The following is a 26,452-nucleotide window of genomic DNA, read 5'->3' on the forward strand; positions in this document are numbered from 1 at the left end:
TTGTGTGGTACACATTTTGTTTCACTTAATGCGCCTTATTATCCGGTGCGCCTTATAGATGAAAAATGATAAAAAATAGACAATTTATTAACAGTGCGCCTAATAATCCAGGGCGCCCTATAGTGCGGAAAATACAGCACTTTTTGTTGTTTGGGCCAATGTAGTAGGGGCCAGCAAAAATTGAGGGCCGCATTTGGCCCCCGGGCCATAGTTTGGACACCCCTGGTTTAGAAATGTGACACTTTTTGTGTGAAATGGTTATTTTTAGACCATAGAGCGTAAACATGGGTGGACTGAGCTAACGCGTTAGCCGCTGCGTGCCAAATAGGAAGTACCCTTGGGTTTCATCGAGTTCTCATTTCCATTCACTTCTGTTGGAAAAACAGAGTCTCTTTCTCTGTAACTGCTGCTGTCGGGTCATTTTGGCCTTAACATTTTTGTATTAAACGGGTCTACAAGATCCAAATATTTTCTTATTTAGCCAAATTATTCATAAATCAAGTTATGAACTATAACTGACCAATCAGGTGCTGCGTTTTCCCTGAGTGGGTTTAGCTAATGCTTGCAACAGGTTTGATTGACAGTTGCTAAGCGCCCGCCTCCTTTTGCTTTGCGCTGCTCAGACCCACGCCGTCGCCATAGAAACCAGCAGTGCGGCAGGAAGGGGGCGAGTACCTTCAGTAACCTGGCTCCTGATTGCCTCTTTGTTTGCTATGATACATGAGCGCGCGGATTTCAAAATACGGTTCGGTTGCAGATTAGCCGCTATAAACTGCTAGCCGCGAAAGGCTTCATTTGAACGAAACCGAACGCTATTGGTGAAGTCACAGTCCAGCAGTTTATGCTCTTGGAATTAATATGAATAAAGCCAGAAAACGTCTATCATCATTAACAATGTCAAACTTTGTCGCGTAACATCACAATTTTACGATTATTCACAATTATTGGCACTATATGACCAAACAACACGGAAATCTTTCTTTCACACGTCCACCTTAATAAGATCAAACTTTCTAAATGAAAAATGCTAAAACAAACAGCCAGATAAAAAAAGCACTTTACATTTAGTTTCAGATTAAACAGAAATCGCTCATCGTTTCTCACAATCATTACGTTTCAGTCTTTACGATTAAACTGTGACATTTCTCTCATCGATCAACTGAACAACCTTGCCCCCCCCCCCCCCCCCCACCCCCCCCCCGATCATCAACCACGACACATTCCTCACGGTTACTAAAGATCCCGGCATGTTTCGCCCGTGGATCTGCGGCGCTGTAGTGACGCGTGCCCCTCTGGTTTGGGAGGCTACAGAGTTGATAGTTGGTGTGATAGGGTGGGGTGTCTATCGAGGAGCACTGGAGTATGACTCATTTCTGCAGCACGATACAATAAGCTGTACACTGCCATAAGCGTAGATGTATTTCCCAGATATAGCGGACGACATGCGGCTTTGGGGATAAAAAAAAAAAAAAAAAGGAAGGTGGGGAGGCGGCGCTGCTACTGCTCTTGGGCGAAGGAGGACTTTTTTAAGCAGAAAAGAGGATGCTTGTTTTTGCTTGTTTGTAGTTGGACAGGATGAGTTGGGGCAGGGGTTGTAACAAGGGGGTCTCCTCCTGCCGCCGCCGCTGCTGCTGCTGCTGGTGGCTCCGGTGAGGAATGGGACGCGTCAAAAAAGCAGGTCTGCATTCGGCATGTAGCACACGGAGCGACACGGCTGCATCCAATTCATCAAGTAAGTAAGCGGCGAGGGTTTAGGACGGCACACATGTTCTTTCACCGCGTCCTTCTCTCCTTTGCATTTGCATGGTTTCTATTTTGGGATCTGCGTTGTCTCGCTAAGCTTTGCCTCCAAACTAGGGCTGGGTGATAAACATCGGATCGAAATCACAATTTGAACGACGGCTGCAGTTATTCTGGTACTTGAACGTCCTTTTGCAGGGAACTTAAGATCAGCTCCGCTCGTTCGAGATGGATGTCTGGAAACGAAATGCGTGTGACTCTTATTGTTGCGCTCGTTTCGGTGTTGCAGTTTTTTGCAGTTTTGTTTTTAGACGAGCTAAAAATATGCACTGGGAATCGAATCTCGCTATTGAAAGATGCATTCGTGTGTCTTGTTGCAGTTTTTGTCAGAACAGTCGCATTTATTGATAACTTTCTGTTGCAAACTTGTCGTTCAGAAACTCTTGTGCATAAGGATAGTTAGATACAGATTATTTGTCCTTGTCTTGCTGCTGTGGCCAATAATTGATATTTGCTGATACAGATAAAAATTAGAATTAAAAAAAAAACTATGATGTTCCTAATTTAGATTTTCACTTTTGTAAAAATAGTTAATTGAAATAAAATAATAAAGTGTATTTATCTGGGATGTAAAATAATTTGTTACATACAGTTTGTCATAAACAGGTTTCATAAACAAGTTTTTCTTCATATAATGTTCTCATGTATAATAAATGAAACATTTTATGTGTAAACATTTCCAAAATGTGTCACATTTCAGACAAACATGGCAATAGCGCAATTCAAATAAAAATATGACATCTTTGAATGGGGAAAAGTCCTCACAAAATCCTTCAAAATAGGAAGGAATCATGTTTGAAATATGACACAGACAATATTAAAGACTCTGCACCAGATTTATGAACAAACAACATGAAAAACAGAACTTTTTGAGAAGAACTCTTTGCAGCTCCACATGTAACGCTCATGTACCTAATGTTCCCAGCATCCGACAGATTTGACTTTATCATATTAACTCTCAGGTCCAGGCTCTTTGATCACTCCAGTCACATTCAGCTCGAGATGTCGAGATAAACTAATACTACTTGTTTGACTTTAATCCTTAATACACTGCGTTCCAAATTATTATGCAAATTATGATTTTCTCTTATTTTTACCAAATAGTCAATATAAATAACAATCGGTATTAGAATTTTCAAAATATCAGCCTTTAGAGTACAATCAAAATAAGTTACATTAGAACATAGGAGCTCTTATGTGAGAGGAGCTGCACACTTGAGTGAGTTTGTGGAGCGTTTCTGCTTGAATCTCTTTGCAGATTTCAGAATCTCCTCTCAGAGCTGCTGTTTGGATGTGACCTGCCTCCCGCCCACATAGAGCTTTCACTTGAGGATGTTCCAAAGGGCCTCAATAGGGCTGAGGTCAGGGGAGGAGGGGCCACACCATGAGTTCCTCTTCTTTTGTGCCCATAGCAGCCGATGATGCAGAGGTGTTCCTTGCAGCATGAGATGGAAAGCACGGTTCTTCTTTTTGTAACATGGAAGAACGTGGTCAGTCAGAAACTGCACATACTTTACAGGGGTCATCTTCACACCTTCAGGACCCTAAAGGGGCCGACCAGCTCCCTCCCCGTGATTCCGACCCAAAACAGGACCCCGCCTCCTCCTTGAGTTTTTGTAAAATATCAAAGGTTTTCATACTTTGTCCACGGCGTTCAACTCTTTCATGCTTTTGGCACTAGAGAGTTCCTTTTTCTTTCCCATATTGCTTGAAAATGGTGGTTTCCTTTAATTGCCTGGCAAACTGATTGGCACTTGCGTCTGACATGGATTTCACGGATCCAAAGAGTCCAGGGACACAACCCTTTACACTGCAGACTTCAGACATGACACGGACAGCTGTGTCCTGCAGAAGTTCTCTGACGACTCTGCCATCATCGGACTCATCACGGACGACGATGACGCGGAATACAGAGGACTGGCGCAGGACTTTGTGGACTGGTGTCAGCGGAACCACATCCTCATCAACGCGGGGAAGACCAAGGAGATGGTGGTGGATTTCCGCAGACGCCACCGCACTGCCCCCTCACCAGTGAACATCCAGGGACGGGACATTGAGAGAGTGACTCATACAAGTACCTGGGTGTTCATCTGAACCACAAACTGGACTGGACTCATAACACAGACGCACTGTACAGGAAGAGCCAGAGTCGGCTCTACCTCCTGAGGAGACTCAGGTCTTTTGGAGTGACAGGGCCACTCCTGAAGACCTTCTATGACTCTGTGGTGGCATCGGCCCTCCTGTATGGTGTGGCCTGCTGGAGCAGCAGCATCACAGAGAGGGAGAGGAAGAGGCTGGACAGAGTCATCAAGAAGTCCAGCTCCGTCCTGGGCTGTGCTCTGGACTCGGTGCAGGAGGTGGGGGACAGGAGGGTCCTGGCTAGATTCACATCTATGCTGGACCATGAGTGTCACCCCCTGCAGGACACTCTCTCCGCTCTGGAGAGGAGCTTCAGTGAGAGACTGATCCACCCTCGATGTGTGAAGGAAAGGTTCCGTAGGTCTTTCCTTCCTGCTGCTGTCAGACTTTATAACAAAAACTGTTAGTACTGAACACTCGCAATACTGACCTAACCTAATACTGATGTGCAATTCTGTCATATGTGCAATTGCTGTTGGAACTCATGTGCAATTACTGTGCAATTACTGTGAAATTCATGTGCAATCTATGTGCTGTCGTGACACATATTCATGTGCAATTACTGTCGTGATCACATGCAATAGTATTTATTTATTTATTTATTTGTCTATGGGAGTTTTTATTTATTTATAGGAGATCTTCTACTGAAAGTGTTTTTCAGACTTCCTATAAGTGATCTGTTCTTCTGTATCTACCTCTGTATCTACCTGCGTTGCACCAATGAAATTTCCCCATGTGGGACAATAAAGGAATATCTTATCTTATCTTATCTTAACACCATCCATGAGTTTCACTGGGAAACAAACAAACAAACCTTATCTTTATGACACTTAAACACAATTTGCATGATAATTTGGCACGCGGTGTAGTTTTGAATGGTCTTTATATCAGCGCTTAGACCACATGTTAACAATAAAGAAACTGCATGTTTTATTTTATGTGGAAAATTGCAGTATCATTTATTTTAATATTAAAATCACAGACGTGTCAAAATTGATATCGAGCCTTTTGTGATAACGCTGACTTATTGAATTATTTCTGAGAAAAATGGCAGTGTATGTATAGTATTTGTGCTTTTGTGGCACGTCCTTCACAAACACGTGCTCTGTCGTCTCGTCCATTCTCACTGATCAGTCCAGACCTGATCCTGATTCTGATATTGGGAGAACAGCAGTGATGTATGGCCTTTGTTTAGAGGGCGTCTCGTCTGAGCGTCTAACTTGCTGACTCTGAATATTGTGCGCAGCGTTTATTGAACACTTTTTGAAATGGGATATTTGGCCACTGGATTCTCAGTTTGCTGCCGCTTGCAGTTTTTCGCTGCGTGAGAAAGAGCCTCTGGATAACACATGCTGCTGCTGTGTCCTGTGAAGTAGGACGCTCACGTGGACTGACTGGGAGACTGGTTTTACCCAGCAAAAGAAGAACAGAACCACCATTAATAACTGCAGCTTTTGGGAATGCGACTTGGCTTGACCTGTTTAAAGCCAAATAAGTAGAAGGTGCTTTTTCTAGCAAAGTACGAATTAGTGTGAGTGTTAAATAGTGATACTTTTGGTTTCAGTTTTATTTGTGGTGTTTTTTTGAGCAGTTACATGTTTTTATATATTATTCTATTAAGAAACGTGTCCAATGTGATCCCTGCGGAATCGATACTTGCACAAAATGATCACTTTCAGTATCGATTTGTATCTGTTGGGGATTTAACCATGCGCAAATATCTCAGTACAATGTTATCACGATGTACGTCTCATTGTACGATATTTATTGCAATATTTTGAATTATAGACATGCTACCTTTTCTTTTTAAAATGCATTGACGAGCCTTTAGTTTGATATCGATATTCATGCTTTTGGAGTTAAGTATCTGTCAATACCAATATAAACCGATAACTAATGCAGAGATTTAAAGATTTTTCCCTTAAAACACAAATAATGTACGACAAAATGAATTTAAATATATAATGCAACTGTGATTTATCAACAGAACAGCTTTGTATAAGAAATAAAAGTTAAAACATTATGACATTATCGTATCGAGTCATTAAGTGATCTTCTTTATTCTCTTTAATCACAATCTTTCATACAGGAATACAGGGTTCAGCTGATCTGATTAAAGGACATCCTCACGTCCTAACAACATTTGTGTGATTTCTTATTTGTCACTGCTAAATAATGCTGCTGTCTGCAGGGCTACATTTAATTATGTTGCTGGGTCTTGGTTGTGTGATTATTCTCCACACTCCAGCACTGATGGCCTCGTCTCCACAGGGAGGGGCCGCAGCAGCAAACTGTGTCATCCAGCGCTCCAGAGGCCCCGCCCTCAGGGACCAAACATATGGGCTTTTTACAGTCGCTGTCAGAGCATATGTTACTGAGGATTTGCATTTCAAATTCAGTCGCTGGGGTTTCTCAGATCACCAGCAGTCATAAATGTACGGCTCATTCAGCTGTAACGTTATAAGTGGCAGATGTTGCCACGCGCTAAACACTGATGCTATAGAGTTCTACGCATTCAATGTTAAAGACTGTCACTTCAATTGCAAGCATGAGATTGTTGGGGTGAAAAAAGATATCCAGATACTTGTTTGACGTATTTCTTGTCGTGACCTGGAGCCGGGTTATGACAGATATGTCACAATTACCGAAATATTAGTTTTCTGTTTCGTTGCAGCAGCAGGTTTCCAGTGTTTACTCCTGTGTCTGCTCTCTCAGGTCGGCCCATACTCACGCCATTGTTGCAGTTTAGATTAGCCATTTTACCTGCGCCATTAAATACCACACGTTTTTACGACGTCGTCTGAGGCACAAAAACACGGCGCAGACTCGAGCTTGTGATTGACATGTTACAGGGAAGGACTGTGTTCTGCTGCTCGTCGCTCTGGCAGGTTTATGTGTTCCAGCATCATATTAGGGATGGAACATCTCCACTGATAGATGTGTATTTGAACTTTGTCTTTAAATAGTGCAAAGTTCTGAGCTCAGGATGCATTGTTTTGCTGCAGCAGAAAAGGCAAAAATCCTGGAAATGCACGACTATTGCTGTTTCAATGCAGATAATATGAACAAAGCTGTGGTACTTAAAGTGCATAAGACGAGTTACTTACTACTCATTTCACACACAAATAAAAGTCGTGCATAGTTTTCCCCAATTTCATCGTTTCTGTAAAGTTTATAATTTAATAATTTATTGTTTTTTGAAGAATTATTTATACAGGTAGTTTCTAAATTCCAACTGTAGTCCCCAATGCCGGGTGTACACTGACTCTGAGACTAAAGGTCCTGTTACACTGCGGAACTGTGAACTGTGGAATATGCAAGAAGTCCACACACCGCAGCGGTCTGGAGTGGTTTTCTGGTTGTTAGATGAGTGTTCTTTTGCGAAACCTGTCATTGACCCTTTGTAAAGGACATGTTTTTTATAATTTGAACAATTAAATATGGTTTTATGGGTAGTGAAAACTCCATCCAACTCATACAATGAATTCAGTAAGTGCCTCCTTTCACCAGTGAGGTTCAAAGCATGATTCCTGAAGTGTTTTGAAGTCTGAAAACTTCAAAACACTGAAAACTTGTCAGGTCACAGTGACCGTGGTGATTCTATGTGGTTTGTTGTCTCTATCTGATGTATGATCCTGAGACAGTTTGACCACGGTCAGTGAGAAATGCTCAGCACTATTGTCATTTTCAACTTTTTACTGGGCTTTTTTTCTTAAATTGCCACTTGACTAGTGTTGGACACATATTTACAATACGTATTATCCTACCAAACCAAGACATAAAGTATAAGTCGCACCAGGGAAAAAATAGAGAAGAAAAAAACATATAGAAGTCGCTCTGGAGTATAAGTTTGGGGACGTTTATTTGATCAAATCTAAGACCAAGAACAGACATTTCATCTTGAAATGCAGTTTAAAGTAATAACAGATGAGAGAACATGGTGAATAGGTGTACGTATGCTAACGTAACACCTTCAGCTACATGACGCACAGACAGAACTGTGGTGTCTGGTATGTTAACGTAACATATGAACAGTTCTTCAGATAACTATAGCATAAAGAAAATGCTAACAAGTTTACCAAAGCATCAGTTTTACCCCAAATCACTAAATCCATTGAATTCTTCTTCCTCTGTGTCACTTCTAAACAACTCCACAAACTCCAGAGGTAGAGGAAGTGCAGATTCTTCTTCTGTGTCACTTAGAGCCTAGAGCTGTTTCCAGTGTGCAAATAACGAATTATATCACATATAAGTCGCTCCGGAGTATAAGTCGCACCCCGGCCAAAACTATGAAAAAAGATGCAACTTATAGTCCGGAAAATACGGTAGAAGAAAAAACAGTCACATGCACTTTAAAGCCCTTTAGTCTTGTGGAAAAAAAATAATAATAATTACTCTATCAAAGGCTTTGAGGATGAGTTCTGTTTCTACACCATGATCACAATATATTTCATACCATGGAATTAAATATAATACCAAGTTATTATAGCCAAGAACATTGTGCCTTTATCTGGAGCTTGTGTCCCATTTTATGTTGTGCACCTGTGACATCTCCATATGGGCCGCTCTGCTCCTCCGCTGCATTTTATTATGGCACAATCTGATCTCTCTCTCTAAAGATAACACTGTATTTACCGTCTCACTCCAACACTGAACCATGGGACAGTTATATAGTCATTTTAAGTACAGTACAGTTCATTACATGGGAGAGGCTAAAGATACTTATTGTTTTATTTACTATTGTCAATAAGTATTTTGTGTAATTATGCTAAATAATGATAATGTTTCAGAAAATTATATAAAACTGGACTGAAATGGAGACATGTAATGACTATAGATAGAAATGGTCTGTGAAAGGGGTGTCCAAACTATGGCCCAGGAGCCAAATGCGGCCCTCAGACCAATATTTAGTGACCCTAATGACGCAAGTACTTTTTGCTGTAATTGGACAATTTCTGCCATCATAACCTAAATAAAAACATTTTAATTTGATACAGACCTAGAATTAGAGCTGGTTGCTCATCAAAACTATGTGAAATGCAACATTTTTGAATGATTCACTTCATTGTTCATTGATTGCTATGAATATGTTTCAAAATGTCAGGTGTGAAAAAAGTTTGGACACTCCTGGGTCTCTGCCCTTTTCCACATTTTAGGGCCTTGCAGTTTGATTTATTATACAAATAAATAGTAATGTTGTGCTTTGCTTATTGATGCTGCAGAAACTGATATTTTTTACTCTCTTAAGTCAAATAGTATTATTGATCATGTTGGAGCAGTTTGTCTTCGTTTAGTGAAACATTTATTTTGCCAAGTTTATTGTTATTATTTTTTTGCAATTTTATTTTTGGTTATTTGTCTTTATTTTGCATATTGATTTGTCCTTGTTTACATTATTTCTGCTCATTTAGTTAAAGGTTGAATGGACGATTTTTTTGGCCCAAATCTGAGTCTTATTTCCTTGTGTCTAAGCGCATTGATCTATCATAATATACTTCCCTCAGTGCACGGGACAAAATGAAGACGAAAAAAGACAGTTCGAGCTGACTCAGAAGAAGACGGAAATCTACGGGAGACGAGAGATGCGATGCGCTCCATCGCGCTAATAAACAAATGCACGTGTGTGTTGTATCAGTCCGCACGGGGCAGATTAAAAAACAGAGACAGAATTGTTCCTTATTATTGTAGTGTTTTCAATATCCTCCTGTGCCATTTTACTGCAAAACAAGGTATTTTGGAGCAGCTTCACTTTTTAGAGAGCCATAAGAAAACTAAAACACTTTGTTACACGCCACGGCTTGTCACGGTATCAACTTTACATTCAATAAACGTCAGATGAAGAATTGTTTATTTGACACTGAAAGATTCTTTACAAAGAAAGAAAGAAAGAAAGCGTAAAAAGTAAAAAGACAGCAGGTGTAGGAATCAAGGAAATGCAAGTTTTAAGCTGTGTTTTGACGTTCATAATGAGTTCCTAATGAGTATTCAATAAACTTGATCATTCATGTAAGAATGTATTAAAAACAACACTATATATAGTGTATACAACATTTTAGAAGTAAAATGAAGTCAATATGTTCTTCACATTAACTTTATCGTTCTTAAAGTTTGATATCATAAAGCTGGTCATGTGATCGAACGACGGCGTCAATACTCGTGAAACAATCGTCACATGTTTCTTCTCACATAAATGAAGACAAGAAGACAAAAACGCTGACACTGTGACATCCTGTAGTTCAGTGCTGTTTGTCTGATCCTCCTCTCTGCATCTGACGTCACCTGGATAATGTGCCCTTCTGCTGTGAGTAATGATAACAGCAGCATATATTTTGCTAATGAGGATGTGTCCTTGGAGGATAAACAGGTAGTGGTGGATGTATAGGCGGCGCTGCGCTGTGGGGGATGATGGGATGGATTGGGGCCAGGCAGAGGAGAAGAGGAAGCCGTGTCTCTTTGTGCTATATTTGGTGTTGCAGGAGAAAACGTTGCTGTGGGAGAAGCGCACATTGTTTTGAGCGTATGAACACGGGGGCACACATTTGCATTGACTCGTGTACAAGCCAGAGCGGCAACATTTCACGCTTAATCCCAATCCGGATGAAAAGAACCAAATACAATGTCTTTGTCCCGTCAAAACCTCTCAACACTGTGATGGTACAAACATTTTCTGAAGACTTGTATTATCAGTTGGTGTTCCAATGATCATTTTGACCCCCGGGCCAAACAGTCGTTGGAACACCAAACCTGTTCAGCTCAATGCAAACACACAGAGACAAACACACACAGGACACACAGAGACAAACACACATAGGACACACAAAGACAAACACACACAGGACACACAACGACAAACACACACAGGACACACAAAGACAAACACACACAGGACACACAAAGACAAACACACACAGGACACACAAAGACAAACACACACAGGACACACAAAGACAAACACACACAGGACACACAACGAAGGAAAGAGGAAGTGTAGAAGTCAGACTGATGTTTGTGATGACTGTGGAAATCGCATTCTAGAGATTTAACGCTGTCAAAGCAAATTTTGAATCTGTGTTTTTGTTTTAATGCATCTCTGTTCAAGCACAGACGGATTGTATGATAAATGTACATGCAGAACAAGCACATGAGAAATGTACATGCAGAACAAGCACATGATAAATGTACATGCAGAACAAGCACATGATAAATGTACATGCAGAACAAGCACATGAGAAATGTACATGCAGAACAAGCACATGAGAAATGTACATGCAGAACAAGCACATGATAAATGTACATGCAGAACAAGCACATGATAAATGTACATGCAGAACAAGCACATGAGAAATCTACATGCAGAACAAGCACATGAGAAATCTACATGCAGAACAAGCACATGAGAAATGTACATGCAGAACAAGCACATGAGAAATCTACATGCAGAACAAGCACATGAGAAATCTACATGCAGAACAAGCACATGAGAAATGTACATGCAGAACAAGCACATGAGAAATGTACATGCAGAACAAGCACATGGGAAATGTACATGCAGAACAAGCACATGAGAAATGTACATGCAGAACAAGCACATGAGAAATGTACATGCAGAACAAGCACATGAGAAATCTACATGCAGAACAAGCACATGAGAAATCTACATGCAGAACAAGCACATGAGAAATCTACATGCAGAACAAGCACATGAGAAATCTACATGCAGAACAAGCACATGAGAAATCTACATGCAGAACAAGCACATGAGAAATGTACATGCAGAACAAGCACATGAGAAATGTACATGCAGAACAAGCACATGAGAAATGTACATGCAGAACAAGCACATGAGAAATGTACATGCAGAACAAGCACATGAGAAATGTACATGCAGAACAAGCACATGAGAAATGTACATGCAGAACAAGCACATGAGAAATGTACATGCAGAACAAGCACATGAGAAATGTACATGCAGAACAAGCACATGAGAAATGTACATGCAGAACAAGCACATGAGAAATGTACAGGCAGAACAAGCACATGAGAAATGTACATGCAGAACAAGCACATGAGAAATGTACATGCAGAACAAGCACATGAGAAATGTACAGGCAGAACAAGCACATGAGAAATGTACATGCAGAACAAGCACATGAGAAATGTACATGGAGAACAAGCACATGAGAAATGTACAGGCAGAACATAGATTTACATGATATAATAAAAATGTGACATTGGCTTTAAGACGAAGCTTTTTTTCTCTTCTTTTGCCTGATCAAATCCCATAAAAAGTTGTATTTTTTATGTCTCTTGTGGCTGCTAATGAAATTCCTAAGATAGTTATTTCATATTTGATTCATTGCACTTCATATTTCTAATATATATATATCTATATCTATATCTATATCTATATCTATATCTATATCTATATCTATATCTATATCTATATCTATATCTATATCTATATATATATATATATATATATATATATATATATATATATTCTAATACATAATGCTCTGTGCCTGCAGGGCTCGGCTGATTCGTACACCAGTAGACCGTCAGACTCAGACCTGTCAGCCGAGGAGGACCGCGAGGCGTATCGGCGCGAAGCCGAGCGCCAGGCCCAGCTGCAGCTCGACAGAGCTAAGGTTCTGCTCACTGCCTTTGTCTAGAACAAGCTCTACATAATGAGTCAATAAGGCCCAGGAGAGTTTATTTGAATGCAACTTAAAGACTGTTTAGGTGATCCTAAACTCATTTCTCCGTGTGGTCTAATTCATTATGTAAAAGCTGCTGATCTGTGTTTACATCTCTACTTTGTTCAGAAACATGTTTGTATCAGTTTAGCAGATCAAATGTTAGTGTTCTGTAAGTGTTTTGCCTTCTGAAGTTGTTATAACTCGTCTTGTCTGTTTCAGTCCAAACCTGTAGCGTTCGCAGTGAAGACCAATGTGAGCTACTGTGGAGCTCTGGACGAGGACTGTCCCGTCCAAGGAGCCGCAGTCAATTTTGATGCCAAAGACTTTCTGCACATTAAAGAAGTAAGTGATGAAGACGAGGCGGTCGTGCCAAACCCTCTGCTTAGCCTAAACGGGACAGATTTATCTCACTCAGAGGGAGCGCAGCCACATGAAGGACCCCTGTTACATTCAAATAATATGACTCATGTAGAAGCCGTTTATATTAAGTAACTGTTCGGAATTGTCACCTAATTTATGATGAGTTAATTTGATTGGACAAATGTTGAACGAGTCCAAAAGAACAGACACAGACACAAATAAGAAAAACGACATCATAACATGAAAATAAGGTGCAAGAAACACAAATATTGCCACAAAAGAATTTGCGATTTTGAGATGCATAAAACAATAAATAACAGTCATAAACATAAAACAATGAATAATAATATAATACAATGGAATCTCTGTCTAAATAAAAGGCATGCATACAATAATAAGATGTTAGAATAAATATAGACTTATATAAATACAAAATGTGGCTCATCTGCAACCTGCCTGTCTCCATTGGGATATTTTTCGCATTGGCTGGATTATTCCACAGTATGGCATTAAACATATAAAGCATCTCCATGGATACAAGCAGATGACATCACCACGTTACAGGTCAGATCTGTCGGAACACCTGTAATTGAATAATAGCAAGCAAAGTTAAATGCATTACTGTGAAACCTTCCATCAAAAGCAATGACATCGCCATGGATACAAGCAGTGCACTTGTTTCAGTGTCAACATAAAACTGCAATAGATTCACTCACAGGGACGTTGGAATTTTGGATGTCTACTTGTTTTGTTTACTCTCTGTGTCCTGCTCTGTGTTTTATGTCTTCATTATGTTCTGTTTTTATTTATTTTTTATTCACTGCAACGATAAATATATTACTTTTTATTGAAATATTTTTCCATATCGTTATGTCTGAAAATCTGTTCTAGTGAAATGTCGAGTAACTTGAATAAAACTGTAAATACTCAAGTATAAAAGTATGGTGTTTGTAAATGTAATTGACCAGCACTGACCTCTCCTAACTGTGACCTGCGCTGACCTCCACAGAAGTACAATAATGACTGGTGGATCGGGCGCTTGGTGAAGGAGGGAGCGGACATCACCTTCATCCCCAGCCCGCTACGACTCGAGGCAATGAGGCTCAAACAGGAGCAGAAACAGAGGTACGCTCATCCTAGGGTTTACATCTGAGTCCCGGGCCGTCCAAATGTCCACAGTCTTCCCAAACCCCTCCTCCAGACTCTATTGTGCCTCCTTCACTACACAGTCCTGCACTCTTAGCAGACTCTATTGTGCCTCCTTCCCTACACAGTCCTGCACTCTTAGCAGACTCTATTGTGCCTCCTTCCCTACACAGTCCTGCACTCTTAGCAGACTCTAATGTGCCTCCTTCACCACACAGTCCTGCACTCTTAGCAGACTCTATTGTGCCTCCTTCCATACACAGTCCTGCACTCTTAGCAGACTCTATTGTGCCTCCTTCACTACACAGTCCTGCACTCTTAGCAGACTCTAATGTGCCTCCTTCACTGCACAGTCCTGCACTCTTAGCAGACTCTATTGTGTCTCCTTCACTACACAGTCCTGCACTCTTAGCAGACTCTATTGTGTCTCCTTCACTACACAGTCCTGCACTCTTAGCAGACTCTATTGTGCCTCCTTCCCTACACAGTCCTGCACTCTTAGCAGACTCTATTGTGCCTCCTTCACTGCACAGTCCTGCACTCTTAGCAGACTCTATTGTGTCTCCTTCACTACACAGTCCTGTACTCTTAGCAGACTCTATTGTGTCTCCTTCACTACACAGTCCTGCACTCTTAGCAGACTCTATTGTGCCTCCTTCACTACACAGTCCTGCACTCTTAGCAGACTCTATTGTGCCTCCTTCACTACACCGTCCTGTACTCTTAGCAGACTCTATTGTGCCTCCTTCACTACACAGTCCTGCACTCTTAGCAGACTCTATTGTGCCTCCTTCACTACACAGTTCTGCACTCTTAGCAGACTCTATTGTGCCTCCTTCACTACACAGTTCTGCTCTCTTAGTAGACTCTATTGTGCCTCCTTCACTACACAGTCCTGCACTCTTAGTAGACTCTATTGTGCCTCCTTCACTACACAGTCCTGCACTCTTAGCAGACTCTATTGTGCCTCCTTCACTACACAGTCCTGCACTCTTAGCAGACTCTATTGTGTCTCCTTCACTACACAGTTCTGCACTCTTAGCAGACTCTATTGTGCCTCCTTCACTACACAGTCCTGTACTCTTAGCAGACTCTATTGTGCCTCCTTCACTACACAGTCCTGCACTCTTAGCAGACTCTATTGTGCCTCCTTCACTACACAGTTCTGCACTCTTAGCAGACTCTATTGTGCCTCCTTCACTACACAGTCCTGCACTCTTAGCAGACTCTATTGTGTCTCCTTCACTACACAGTTCTGCACTCTTAGCAGACTCTATTGTGCCTCCTTCACTACACAGTCCTGCACTCTTAGCAGACTCTATTGTGTCTCCTTCACTACACAGTCCTGCACTCTTAGCAGACTCTATTGTGCCTCCTTCCCTACACAGTCATGCACTCTTAGCAGACTCTATTGTGCCTCCTTCACTACACAGTCCTGCACTCTTAGCAGACTCTATTGTGTCTCCTTCACTACACAGTCCTGCACTCTTAGCAGACTCTATTGTGCCTCCTTCCCTACACAGTCCTGCACTCTTAGCAGACTCTATTGTCCCTCCTTCACTACACAGTCCTGTACTCTTAGCAGACTCTATTGTGCCTCCTTCCCTACACAGTCATGCACTCTTAGCAGACTCTATTGTGCCTCCTTCACTACACAGTCCTGCACTCTTAGCAGACTCTATTGTGCCTCCTTCACTACACAGTTCTGCACTCTTAGCAGACTCTATTGTGCCTCCTTCACTACACAGTTCTGCACTCTTAGCAGACTCTATTGTGCCTCCTTCACTACACAGTTCTGCTCTCTTAGTAGACTCTATTGTGCCTCCTTCACTACACAGTCCTGCACTCTTAGTAGACTCTATTGTGCCTCCTTCACTACACAGTCCTGCACTCTTAGCAGACTCTATTGTGCCTCCTTCACTACACAGTCCTGCACTCTTAGCAGACTATTGTGTCTCCTTCACTACACAGTTCTGCACTCTTAGCAGACTCTATTGTGCCTCCTTCACTACACAGTCCTGTACTCTTAGCAGACTCTATTGTGCCTCCTTCACTACACAGTCCTGCACTCTTAGCAGACTCTATTGTGCCTCCTTCACTACACAGTTCTGCACTCTTAGCAGACTCTATTGTGCCTCCTTCACTACACAGTCCTGCACTCTTAGCAGACTCTATTGTGTCTCCTTCACTACACAGTCCTGCACTCTTAGCAGACTCTATTGTGCCTCCTTCCCTACACAGTCCTGCACTCTTAGCAGACTCTATTGTGTCTCCTTCACTACACAGTCCTGCACTCTTAGCAGACTCTATTGTGCCTCCTTCCCTACACAGTCCTGCACTCTTAGCATACTCTATTGTCCCTCCTTCACTACACAGTCCTGTACTCTTAGCAGACTCTATTGTGTCTCCTTCACTACACAGTCCTGCACTCTCAGCAGACTCTATTGTGTCTCCTTCCCTACACAGTCCTGCACTCTTAGCAGACTCTATTGTGCGTGTGAGCACTTAGCAGACTCAAATCATACAAATTCTATTTAATCACACGTTAAACATCATATGGACTGGATTATTCAACTTTTGGCCTGTGTTGTGACCTGAGACAGCTGAAGCTATGGAGTCCCTTATTGAAGAGTGGTTTATCCAGTCTTTTTTTTAAGGTGCATTGTGGGACATTTAGGGTGCATTTTTGACCTGCTGGACCTTCAGACAGCAATGAAAATGGCGTGAACCCTAAATAGGGCCCTCTTTAGTGTGGACATTCAGACTGGTTTACATATGGCTTATCTTGTTCCAGATTGAACTCTCTACATACATTACACATTCAATATCTCCACAGTGAATGAGCCAATATAATCATCATAAACTCATCATAAGCCTGGTTCTTATTAACTGTTGTCAAACCTTAGTTTAGATAAGGTTCATTAAGGTCCAGTTCCTGGTTTGAGTGGCCTTTTAATCTTGATTCAGCCCTGGTTTAGTCCATTTATCCTGACTTGTGGATTCTAGTTTAGTCCCATTTTAGTCCTGGTCTAGTTCTTCCTCAGCCATATTTTATCCCTTGTTTCAGGTCATTTAAGACCTGTAAGTTTATTTTTTAGCAAGACTTGTGCAAATTCAGCACCAGGTTTAGTCCTTGGTCAGTGCAGTTTCTGACATTATTGTCTTGTGTTGCAGAAAGTCGGGGGGTAATTCCTCTAGTTTAGGGGACATGGTGACAGGAAACTGGAGAACCACACCGCCATCTGCAGGTGAAAGTAAGTATCACACGTGTATCCTCGAGATAAACAACTTTACCATTTATTTATGTATGGTAAATGATTTTTGTTGTTTTCACAAGCTAAAACGAAGCAAAAACAGGTAAGTGTGGCTAAAATCAAGATTAATACAGCTTGTTCGGGTCATATTTACGCTGTCCTCTCTCACACATGCCTTGTTTGTTCTTGTCTCCTTCACTCCTCTATTTTGGGCAGGAACACGTCCCGCCGTACGATGTGGTGCCCTCCATGAGGCCGGTGGTCCTTGTGGGACCGTCTCTGAAGGGCTATGAGGTCAGACTCGCCTCGTTTCACCATCACACCACGCGGTGACAGAGCGGTGACATTGTGCAGGGACTTTTTATGGCTCCAGACGTTCTCGCTCCTCTCAAGTGACTTATAGCTTAACCAGGTCAACATGGTAAACAAGGAGTGTTCAAAGTGGTCAGTCTGGTCAAATTAAGATGAAATAAATAGATCAGATATTCAAATTTCACATACACTTTCTCCCCATGCTTTTCAGGAAGAATATAATCAATATAACATTAAATTAAAAAAATTCACACAAATAGGTAGATAACTTGTTTTATCAGGCCTTGTATTTTATTTTTTGCCTTTTTTAGCACTTTGGGCCATTGTGGTTGTTTTAAAGGTGCTTTCTAAATAAAATGGACTTGACTGATCACTTATTATATTACCCCATACATCATGAACTATAACTGCCCAGTGACAACAAATTAGCACTGTTAAGGTTAATGTATATTGCACATTGTCCCTGTCTCAATAAATAAACTACTACTAAAATAAACTAAAGCCCCCAAACTTTTAAACTCAAAACTAAAAAAAGAGGACAAAGAATTATGACAATTTGACACCATAAGGCCTACCCACTGTTGAACTCCATTGGAAACTGCATATATTTCCATTGTTTTCTTATTTTCCTATTTATCATTGACTGTTCTAACATACATATTGTGTTGTGTGGACCTCTAGGTGACAGACATGATGCAGAAAGCCCTATTTGACTTCTTAAAACACAGATTTGAGGGCAGGTAAGTGAAAATCATCCATGCAAACATTTACGTTGTATTATCTACATTTTATTATTATTTTATTATTGTTTGGTGTGTCCAGGATCTCAATCACACGGGTAACTGCCGACCTGTCTTTAGCCAAAAGATCTGTCCTCAACAAAAGACCAATCATGGAGAGATCCAACACGCGCTCCAGTCTAGGTAAGGCATACAACACTTTCACCGTGTTATGAAGTGAAGCTCGTTATTTCAGTTTACTAAGGGTGTTGATGATTGGTGGTTTCATTGATTAAGTGCTTTTATGGGCTTGTCTTGAATGGCACTACATATAGGGCTGTAAACCTTTAGTCGTTAAGGAGATTAATCAGACGGTCGATGACATCTTAGACGACCAGATGTTTTATTGTTCATCAACACATTATTTTATTGGGATTATAAAGGATTTAAATGGACCAAAGCAAAAGGGAGAAGGTTGTAAATGAGTTAGCAGAATATTTGGGAATGAATTGTGAGTTTAATCTGCCTTTTTACCATAAATACAAATTACAAATACATAATTTTCTGTATTTTTTTTGTCTTGTCAATGCACTTTGGGTTAGTATGTGGTCGATAGTTTGGAGAGAATATTTTAATTAAACACCTTTTTTAGTCAACCATAGCCCTAGTTTATAACTGGACATTTGATGGTTTATGATTATTCCTGAAAACACATTATTTATTTAAAATGTAATGTACTGTAACATCAACTCGCTGGTTACCTGTCAATCTATATATATATATTACTATTTATTTTGTTTCTTTTGCTTTTAAGTTTTATCAAACAGATCTTTGACAAATACCCAGACGCTCATAAATATAACATTTTTGCTTTTGACCTGCAATAAGGCGCACATAGGGAAAAAAAATACACTTGCATTCATATTTATCTACATTTGATGTAGGTCTGGTCTAAATAGGAGATTACAGAGGACATTTTTTCAAACAGACATCTCTCTTCAGTCTCAGTATTGATGTAACGTCCTCCATGCAACAGTTAATCTATATTTGATTGATAAAGCAGTTCAGTTCAAGTGACAGAATTAGCATCTATGGCCTTTTGCGATCACATAGTAATGTGAAAATGACATGCAGAAAAACTATTTTCTTATACAGTTGCACCCCTTCACATTATGTTGAGTTATTTTTCATTTCCTTCGCAGCGGAAGTACAGAGTGAGATTGAGAGGATATTTGAACTAGCCAAAACATTGCAGTTGGTCATTTTGGACGCAGACACAATTAACCACCCGGCACAGCTCGCCAAAACCTCCTTAGCCCCGATCATCGTCTATGTCAAGGTGTCCTCTCCAAAGGTACCACAAAAATGAAATACGATGTTTAGAATCTTCTCTTTTCTCCAACAATTGACCCTGTTCTTTATTATTTAGGTGCTTCAGAGGCTCGTCAAATCCAGGGGGAAGTCTCAGAGCAAACACCTGAATGTGCAGATGATGGCTGCAGACAAACTCTCCCAGTGCCCCCCTGTGAGTGAACAAACCTTTGTCAAACTGACGTTCATTTGTGTTTAAAGCCCCAAACTGTGCTAATCTGATCTGAACATAAACTTAAAACATGACACTATTGCTGAAATTATCAAATAATTTTCTTCCATTAAAGGCGCAATGGACGATTTTTCGGCGATTTGAGAACGCAGGCGGAAGTGCGCATGCGCACTCCCCCGTGTGGACTGATACAACACACACGTGCATTTGTTTATTAGCGCAACGGAGGCATCGCATTGCATCTCTCGTCTCCCGTAGATTTCCGTCTTCTTCTGAGTCAGCTCGAACTGTCTTTCTCCGTCTTCATTTTGCCCCGTACACTGAGGGAACTATATTATGATAGATCAATGCGCTTAGACACACGGAAATGTGGGACGAGCGTTTTATGATTGATACGTGGCAGGACTAATCGGCAGTCCACGCCACGAGGAAATAAGACTCAGATTTATGCCCAAAAAATCGTCCATTCAACCTTTAAAATCTGGGCCTAAAAATAGAATTATTTACTGTGAAACAGTTTCAGTTTCCTAATATGTCTTTGATTAATCAGGAAGCTCAGACAAACTAATGTTTCACTAAACAATATATACTGCGTTAAAAAGGACCGACTCAGTAGAATAGTTCCAGCTCTTGTTGAGGTGTGGACCTGCAAGTCGGGACTTGAGTCACTGTTTTGAGGACTTGAGACTCAACTTGATTAAATGGACTATGACTTGGACTTGTAGTCCAGTGACTTGAGACGAGTGGCTGTCTCTCCTAAAAAACAAATAGTTGACAGAATTTAGTTTTACAGGGACAAACTGGAACACTTCTCTCTTTTTTACAAGATAAACAATTCACAGAAACACTTTAAGCTGTATCCTGCAAATGTGTATGAAGACTTGAAAGCACATGAACCTCAAACATAAGCTCTGGACTTGACTTGGGCCACTGACAGGACATGACTTGGGACTTGACTCGTACCTCGGGCCACAGACTGCAGTCTAGAGAATTGCAAAAGAAGGACTTGGTTCCACCCCTGCCGCCCGCCACGTTTCCATGGTACATCTTCCCCATTCACAAATGCAGAGCCCTTCTCTGCTGCCACCAGAGTCTGTGCCAGGAGGGCCCATAACTAGGACCTGACTGGTCTGACTGGTCTGACTGGCGTGACTGGTCTGACTGGCGTGACTGGTCTGACTGGCGTGACTGGTCTGACTGGCGTGACTGGTCTGACTGGCGTGACTGGTCTGACTGGCGTGACTGGCGTGACTTTGCCGTTGCAGGATATGTTTGATGTCATTCTGGATGAGAACCAGCTGGAGGACGCGTGTGAGCACTTGGCTGAGTATCTGGAGGTTTACTGGCGCGCCACTCACCTCCCGGGCTCCGCCTCCCTCAACCCTCTGTTAGAGCAGACCCTGATGACTCCGCCCTCCGCCCTCTCCAGCCTTCAGGTGAGCTTCAGACACTGCAATATTAAAGTGATTAAGACATAACGTAGAGACCCTAGTTTGTAAATGAATACACTCTAAGTTAAGGAATGGAGGCAAACGTGACGTGGAATTTAATGTGATTTTACTGGAGAAAATGAGATTAACCACAGAAAATTAAAATATGGATACTCTATGGAAAGCAAAATTAAATTGGAGCCCGGTCTAAAGACATTTACAGTTATATTTTATATGATTTGAATTTATATTAGGATGGACAAATCCAGATTTTTTGGTTTTACTGGACAAACACTTTTTGAACTCATAGTTTCTTTGTTGTTGTTTTCATTTTATGACAATTATATTGCACAATTTACTACAAATGACACTTTTTGTGGAGGTCAAATACAATTTAAATTGTAACAAAAACATTATTTTGTCTATCCTTTGTAATAAACAGCAAATTAACTGACATTTCTACCCTGGAAATGAAAAAAAAATATCTATTTTTTCACGTTATGAAGACTTAAAACCATTAGCATTAAAGTTTATGTCAGAGAATCATTGACATTGTATGATCTACTTCCTTTTTGCCTCCAGTTGCCTCCGTTACTGTTGAACGACCTGATGTTTTAAAAGGTCTACACAGCATAAACATTAGCTCTGAAATTCTGTCCGCTGTCAGTGTCTTTGCCAGCTCTTTCCATTTTCACCTTGTGTTTTGTGTTGTGTATCTGTCTTCACTCATCCATGACTGACATTTTTGCAGTTTTCTGAAACACAGGAATTAATTGAATGATCGCTTAAACTTTGGGGTGAGTAGTAGGGTTTATATATGTATATTTGTTTTACACCTGTCCTGTTAACTTACCACCAGAACAAAATTATTTACAGCATTGGTTAAAACATTTTCCTTTTTTGTTTCTATTGCATCACAACTTCTGTTCAACCCAAATGCCCAAAAGTATTGATTCACTTTTTTGCACAGCGGAGCAAAAAAAGAACAAACTTTGCTCTGGTTTGTTTTTCGTTGGTGATGCGCCTTTTCACCGCATGCTACATAAATAATTTAGCACTCTTTTAGCATTGAATGAGAATGACGTTTAAGCATTAGTTAGCAGTTTGTAAGTTGGATAAATTTTGCAAAATAACAGACTACTTCTTCTTGCTTGTGAAGAGAGTGAGCGTGTCTGGCTGCTTAGGCTTTGTGCACAGCGACCTATTGTACAAGACTTTGAACACATTTAAAGCTGCACTATGTCATCTTTTTTGCGAAGATGTAGTTGCTTTGCCTGGAATGTTCCACAGAATGACCTCAAACATAATTTGTATTGCTATTATTTAAAAAAAAACATAAAAGTCCTGTGGCTTGTTTTGTGTAGATAAGCTTAATGCCGTACTGTGGAACGTTCTAAGCAAGTCAATAACGTCTCCATGGAAACAAGTAGGTGGTGGAACCTCCTGCAGAAAAGTGGCATAGTGCACCTTTATGTAAATTTCTCGCCAAGCTCGAGTATTCATCTATATTTTTATTTTGCGCTCCAGGAAACTCACATCTAACTCAACAAAGAAAAAGGCTCAAATTAGTCTGGACAAAGTTAAGACGTTTAACACCTTTTACCTTCGTCCAAGAGACAAACTGAGGGGACGAGTCGGCCATGAACATCCTCTTGTGCATATTAAAACAGGGCGGCACCATTACAATTGAAAATCGCTATTTGAATTGTCACAAACGCTGCCGCAATATTGAACTAGACTGTCCTCTGCTAAAATATACTTTAATATACTTCAAATCTAATTTACAGTTCACAGTAAAAGTCTAAAATGTATCCCAAAAATATATATATTATTATTTATGAGATGCAAAATTGTAAGATATGGTTATTTTGATCATATTTAATCATTTTTAAACATTTAAAAAGCTGTAAAAATTGCTAATACATTAAACATTGTCTCTTCATTTAGGGTTTATTTTAGAGAACATGCCTGATGTTACTCGAACCTCAACAAAGGCACGTTTTAGCACATTTCTGATGGAGTTTGCATGTTCTCCCTGTGTCTGCGAAGGTTTCCACTAAAAACCAAAAACGACTCAGGACCAACCATCAGTCTGATCTGTTTAATTTAGTTGTAGAATGTGAATATATAATGACAAATAAATACCTAAAGTGTCGTCTCCACACTTGGCCCAGTTGACTAATTTGATCCTTTTTGCTTTGGACCCCATCTGGAAAACAGAGGGATCCCAGAGACCTAACTTAGGATATATTGTTGTATTTCCTCTTTCTCTCCTGTGTTGTTGTCCGTTCTATGTGAGTTTATTGTCATTGGAAAGCCGTCCATCTGAGTTATGTTCACCTTCTGACACATAATGCACAGATGACGTCATGACAGTCCATACAGTGAACCGCCGCTCCTCGTTGACACGTTGTATTCAAATAAAGGGGCGTGCCTTGTACCCGCAGAACCAGAGCCCCGTTCCTCCGCCGCCGTGCGAGTTGGTGGAGCTGGTCGGGGAGGAGGAAGAGGGGGCGGAGGAGGCCCACTCGCCCCTGGAGCAAGACAGTCTGATGCCGTCGGACGAAGCCAGCGACTCCCTGTCCCGCGGCGAGAGGGAGGAGCGCGAGGACGAGTTCGGGTCGCCCTGCCACACTCGCACTTACAGGGACTTCCCCCATCACCGCGGCAACACGACAGGCGGGGACCACAGCACCAACGGGCACGAGTCCCAGGACCGGCTGCTCCGACGGGACGCCAACCAGAGAAACCCGCGCCAACGCAGCCGCCCCTGGCCCCGGGATAACTACTGAGACCCTCTCGTCTCCTCCCTCGGGCTGAAGGCCACGCCCACCAACTGCAGGCTGAGTTTAGCTTAGCGTTTCCAAACTTCCACACTCCTAGTTTTCATACATTGGAAAAACCTACACTATGTCACTTTTCTGGTGTGGTTCGGCGACCTGCTTGTTTCCATGGAGATGTTATTGCTAGAGAAAGTACTAATGTAACCGTACCGTACTTAAGGTATCTGTACTTTACTTTAGTACATTTTACAGTAGATACTTCTTACTTTTACGTCATTATATTTTAGAGCAGGTATTTGTACTTTCTATTCCACTACATTTTTGTACTGGACTGAAAGTAACAAGTACTTTTCATGGTTTGACATCCAGACTAAAGTCGCTGCTGTTGACCCAAATCACTCCATAATTGTACTTCAATACTTTTACTTAAGTAGATTGTTTTATGTGATACTTTTACTTTTACTACAACTTAAGAAACAAAACTGATTCTGATATTTATTGTTTAGAATCTAGAGAATCTCTGCCAATATTCTTGTCTGATTTTGATTATTTTTTTACTTCAAACTCACCAAGAGCTCTATGTTTTGTGCCCTCTTTGCACTAAAGTTTTCAAATAAATCTTTATATGTATTCTTTAGGCAGCAGATCGACCAAAACCAAAACTCGGCCTGAGCTGTAGGAAAATGCCAATATTGTCCCTTTTTATGCGTAGTTATTGCTTTACCTGGAACGTTCCACAGTTTGGTACATTTAAACTCCTTTTCTGCATTTATTCAGTTACAGGAGTTTTAGTGCTCGACAGACAGGCTCGCCTCGACAAACCAGGAGTGTTCTTTATAAAGCATGTGTACGTCCAAAAGTGTTGCGCACGTGACTTTCTACCTTAAGTTTGTGATGGAAAAGGGTTTGTAAGAGTTTTATAAATGAGCCGGACCTGTGACTTGGACTGTGGAACATTCCAGACGAAGCAATAACAGCTCCAGACAAGCAGGTCGCACCGGAAAAGTTACATAGTGCATCTTTAAATATATTAAAATGGCTTGAATTAAAGTGTCTGTACCCGATTTAAGTCCAGTGTGGTTTCCCCAGTATAGATTTATTTCAAAATCAGCTCTTTGGGTCAAAACGAGAGCGCTGTGTGCTGTCTGCATCTACGTTTAAAGTGTTTCCATTGTCTGCGAACCAGGAAGTTTAGAAATGAATGCGTTTTTCACATTTTTAAGAAGGTTAAAGTTGGGTACAGCACCTTTAAGAATCTTGATTTGAGTCGATTCTGACTAGATTTAAGCTAGATTTTAACTAGTCACTTGCAAATACAACAATCTTTCTTGTGCATTTGGAATTTTTTTAAACTAATTTCAAGTAAATCAAAAAAAAAATCTGTATTATAATCATCTTTTCAGCACAGCAGGTTTTATTTCCTCCTTTATTGTTAGCAGAATAAGACTTTTCCAACAGATCAGTCAATATTTACTCAAATCAAGATGGATGCTCTTAATTCAAGCCATTTTATTGTAGACAGTTGTTTTTGCAGGGTAAATTGCAGGAATTTAATGGCATTCCGAGTCATTCAGATTGTGATAAACAGGGCTAGTCACCTCTGCAGTGGAAAGGGTCCAGACTAAAGCTAAAGTTACAGCCAAACACAAACTTTAGCTTCTCTGCTTAGGGTTTCTTTGTCGTAGGATGTCTCAGATTCTGGCCTTAAAACTCCTTAGACTTTTCTCTTTACTATTGCATGAAAGAATACGATTATTTTAGGACAATTTGCACATTAATGTCAGAACAGGAGCTGAATGATCTTACAGATAACATATTGCAGGAATGTTAACTGTTGAATCCATTTATGGCATATAGTAATGCATTACAATGTACATACTGAATGGGTGACATGGTTTTGTTATTGCCACATCGGTTGCGTTCACGTGATCTCATATTGTTATAAAATGTCCATCGTTTCAATTTAAGATGGAGGGCGGGCCAGACTCTACGCTCAAATGTGAAACATGCATTGCACATGTGTTTTTTAGTTTTTGTTACACTTCAGCAAATTGTAGGTACTTTAGTCCATTAAAAGAAAATTATCTGACGAAGGCTATTTGCCGAAACGTAATCAAAAATGAAAAAATAGTGTGCAATGCAGTTTTGAAATCGCTGTTCCTTGCATTTGCTCATCTACGAGTGTTAATCTGTTTTCAATGTTTTGATCTGGTTTATGGTTAAAATCGCTGTCATTTCTGGGCCAAAACTGACTTTTAAGTTTAACA

At 40.7% G+C, this 26,452-nt stretch overlaps 1 protein-coding gene across 1 annotated transcript in view; it reads left to right on the forward strand.

Moving 5' to 3' along the window:
* Window positions 1–24,369, forward strand: part of cacnb3a (calcium channel, voltage-dependent, beta 3a) — a 30,081-nt gene extending 5,712 nt beyond the window's left edge. The window contains exons 3-14 of the mRNA XM_072449184.1: window positions 12,468–12,587; window positions 12,858–12,980; window positions 14,008–14,123; window positions 17,319–17,398; window positions 17,482–17,501; window positions 17,615–17,692; window positions 18,392–18,450; window positions 18,533–18,633; window positions 19,632–19,783; window positions 19,859–19,954; window positions 21,238–21,408; window positions 23,850–24,369. Of these exons, the coding sequence (XP_072305285.1) occupies window positions 12,468–12,587; window positions 12,858–12,980; window positions 14,008–14,123; window positions 17,319–17,398; window positions 17,482–17,501; window positions 17,615–17,692; window positions 18,392–18,450; window positions 18,533–18,633; window positions 19,632–19,783; window positions 19,859–19,954; window positions 21,238–21,408; window positions 23,850–24,194 (1,461 nt within the window). The 3' untranslated portion in view covers window positions 24,195–24,369. The remainder of the gene's footprint in view (window positions 1–12,467; window positions 12,588–12,857; window positions 12,981–14,007; window positions 14,124–17,318; window positions 17,399–17,481; window positions 17,502–17,614; window positions 17,693–18,391; window positions 18,451–18,532; window positions 18,634–19,631; window positions 19,784–19,858; window positions 19,955–21,237; window positions 21,409–23,849) is intronic.
* Window positions 24,370–26,452: the final 2,083 nt, after the last annotated feature.

Source organism: Eucyclogobius newberryi, unplaced genomic scaffold, assembly GCF_026437365.1.
Source record: "Eucyclogobius newberryi isolate DKJ021-1_F unplaced genomic scaffold, fEucNew1.0.hap1 SCAF_17, whole genome shotgun sequence".
Taxonomy (NCBI): Eukaryota; Metazoa; Chordata; class Actinopteri; order Gobiiformes; family Gobiidae; genus Eucyclogobius; species Eucyclogobius newberryi.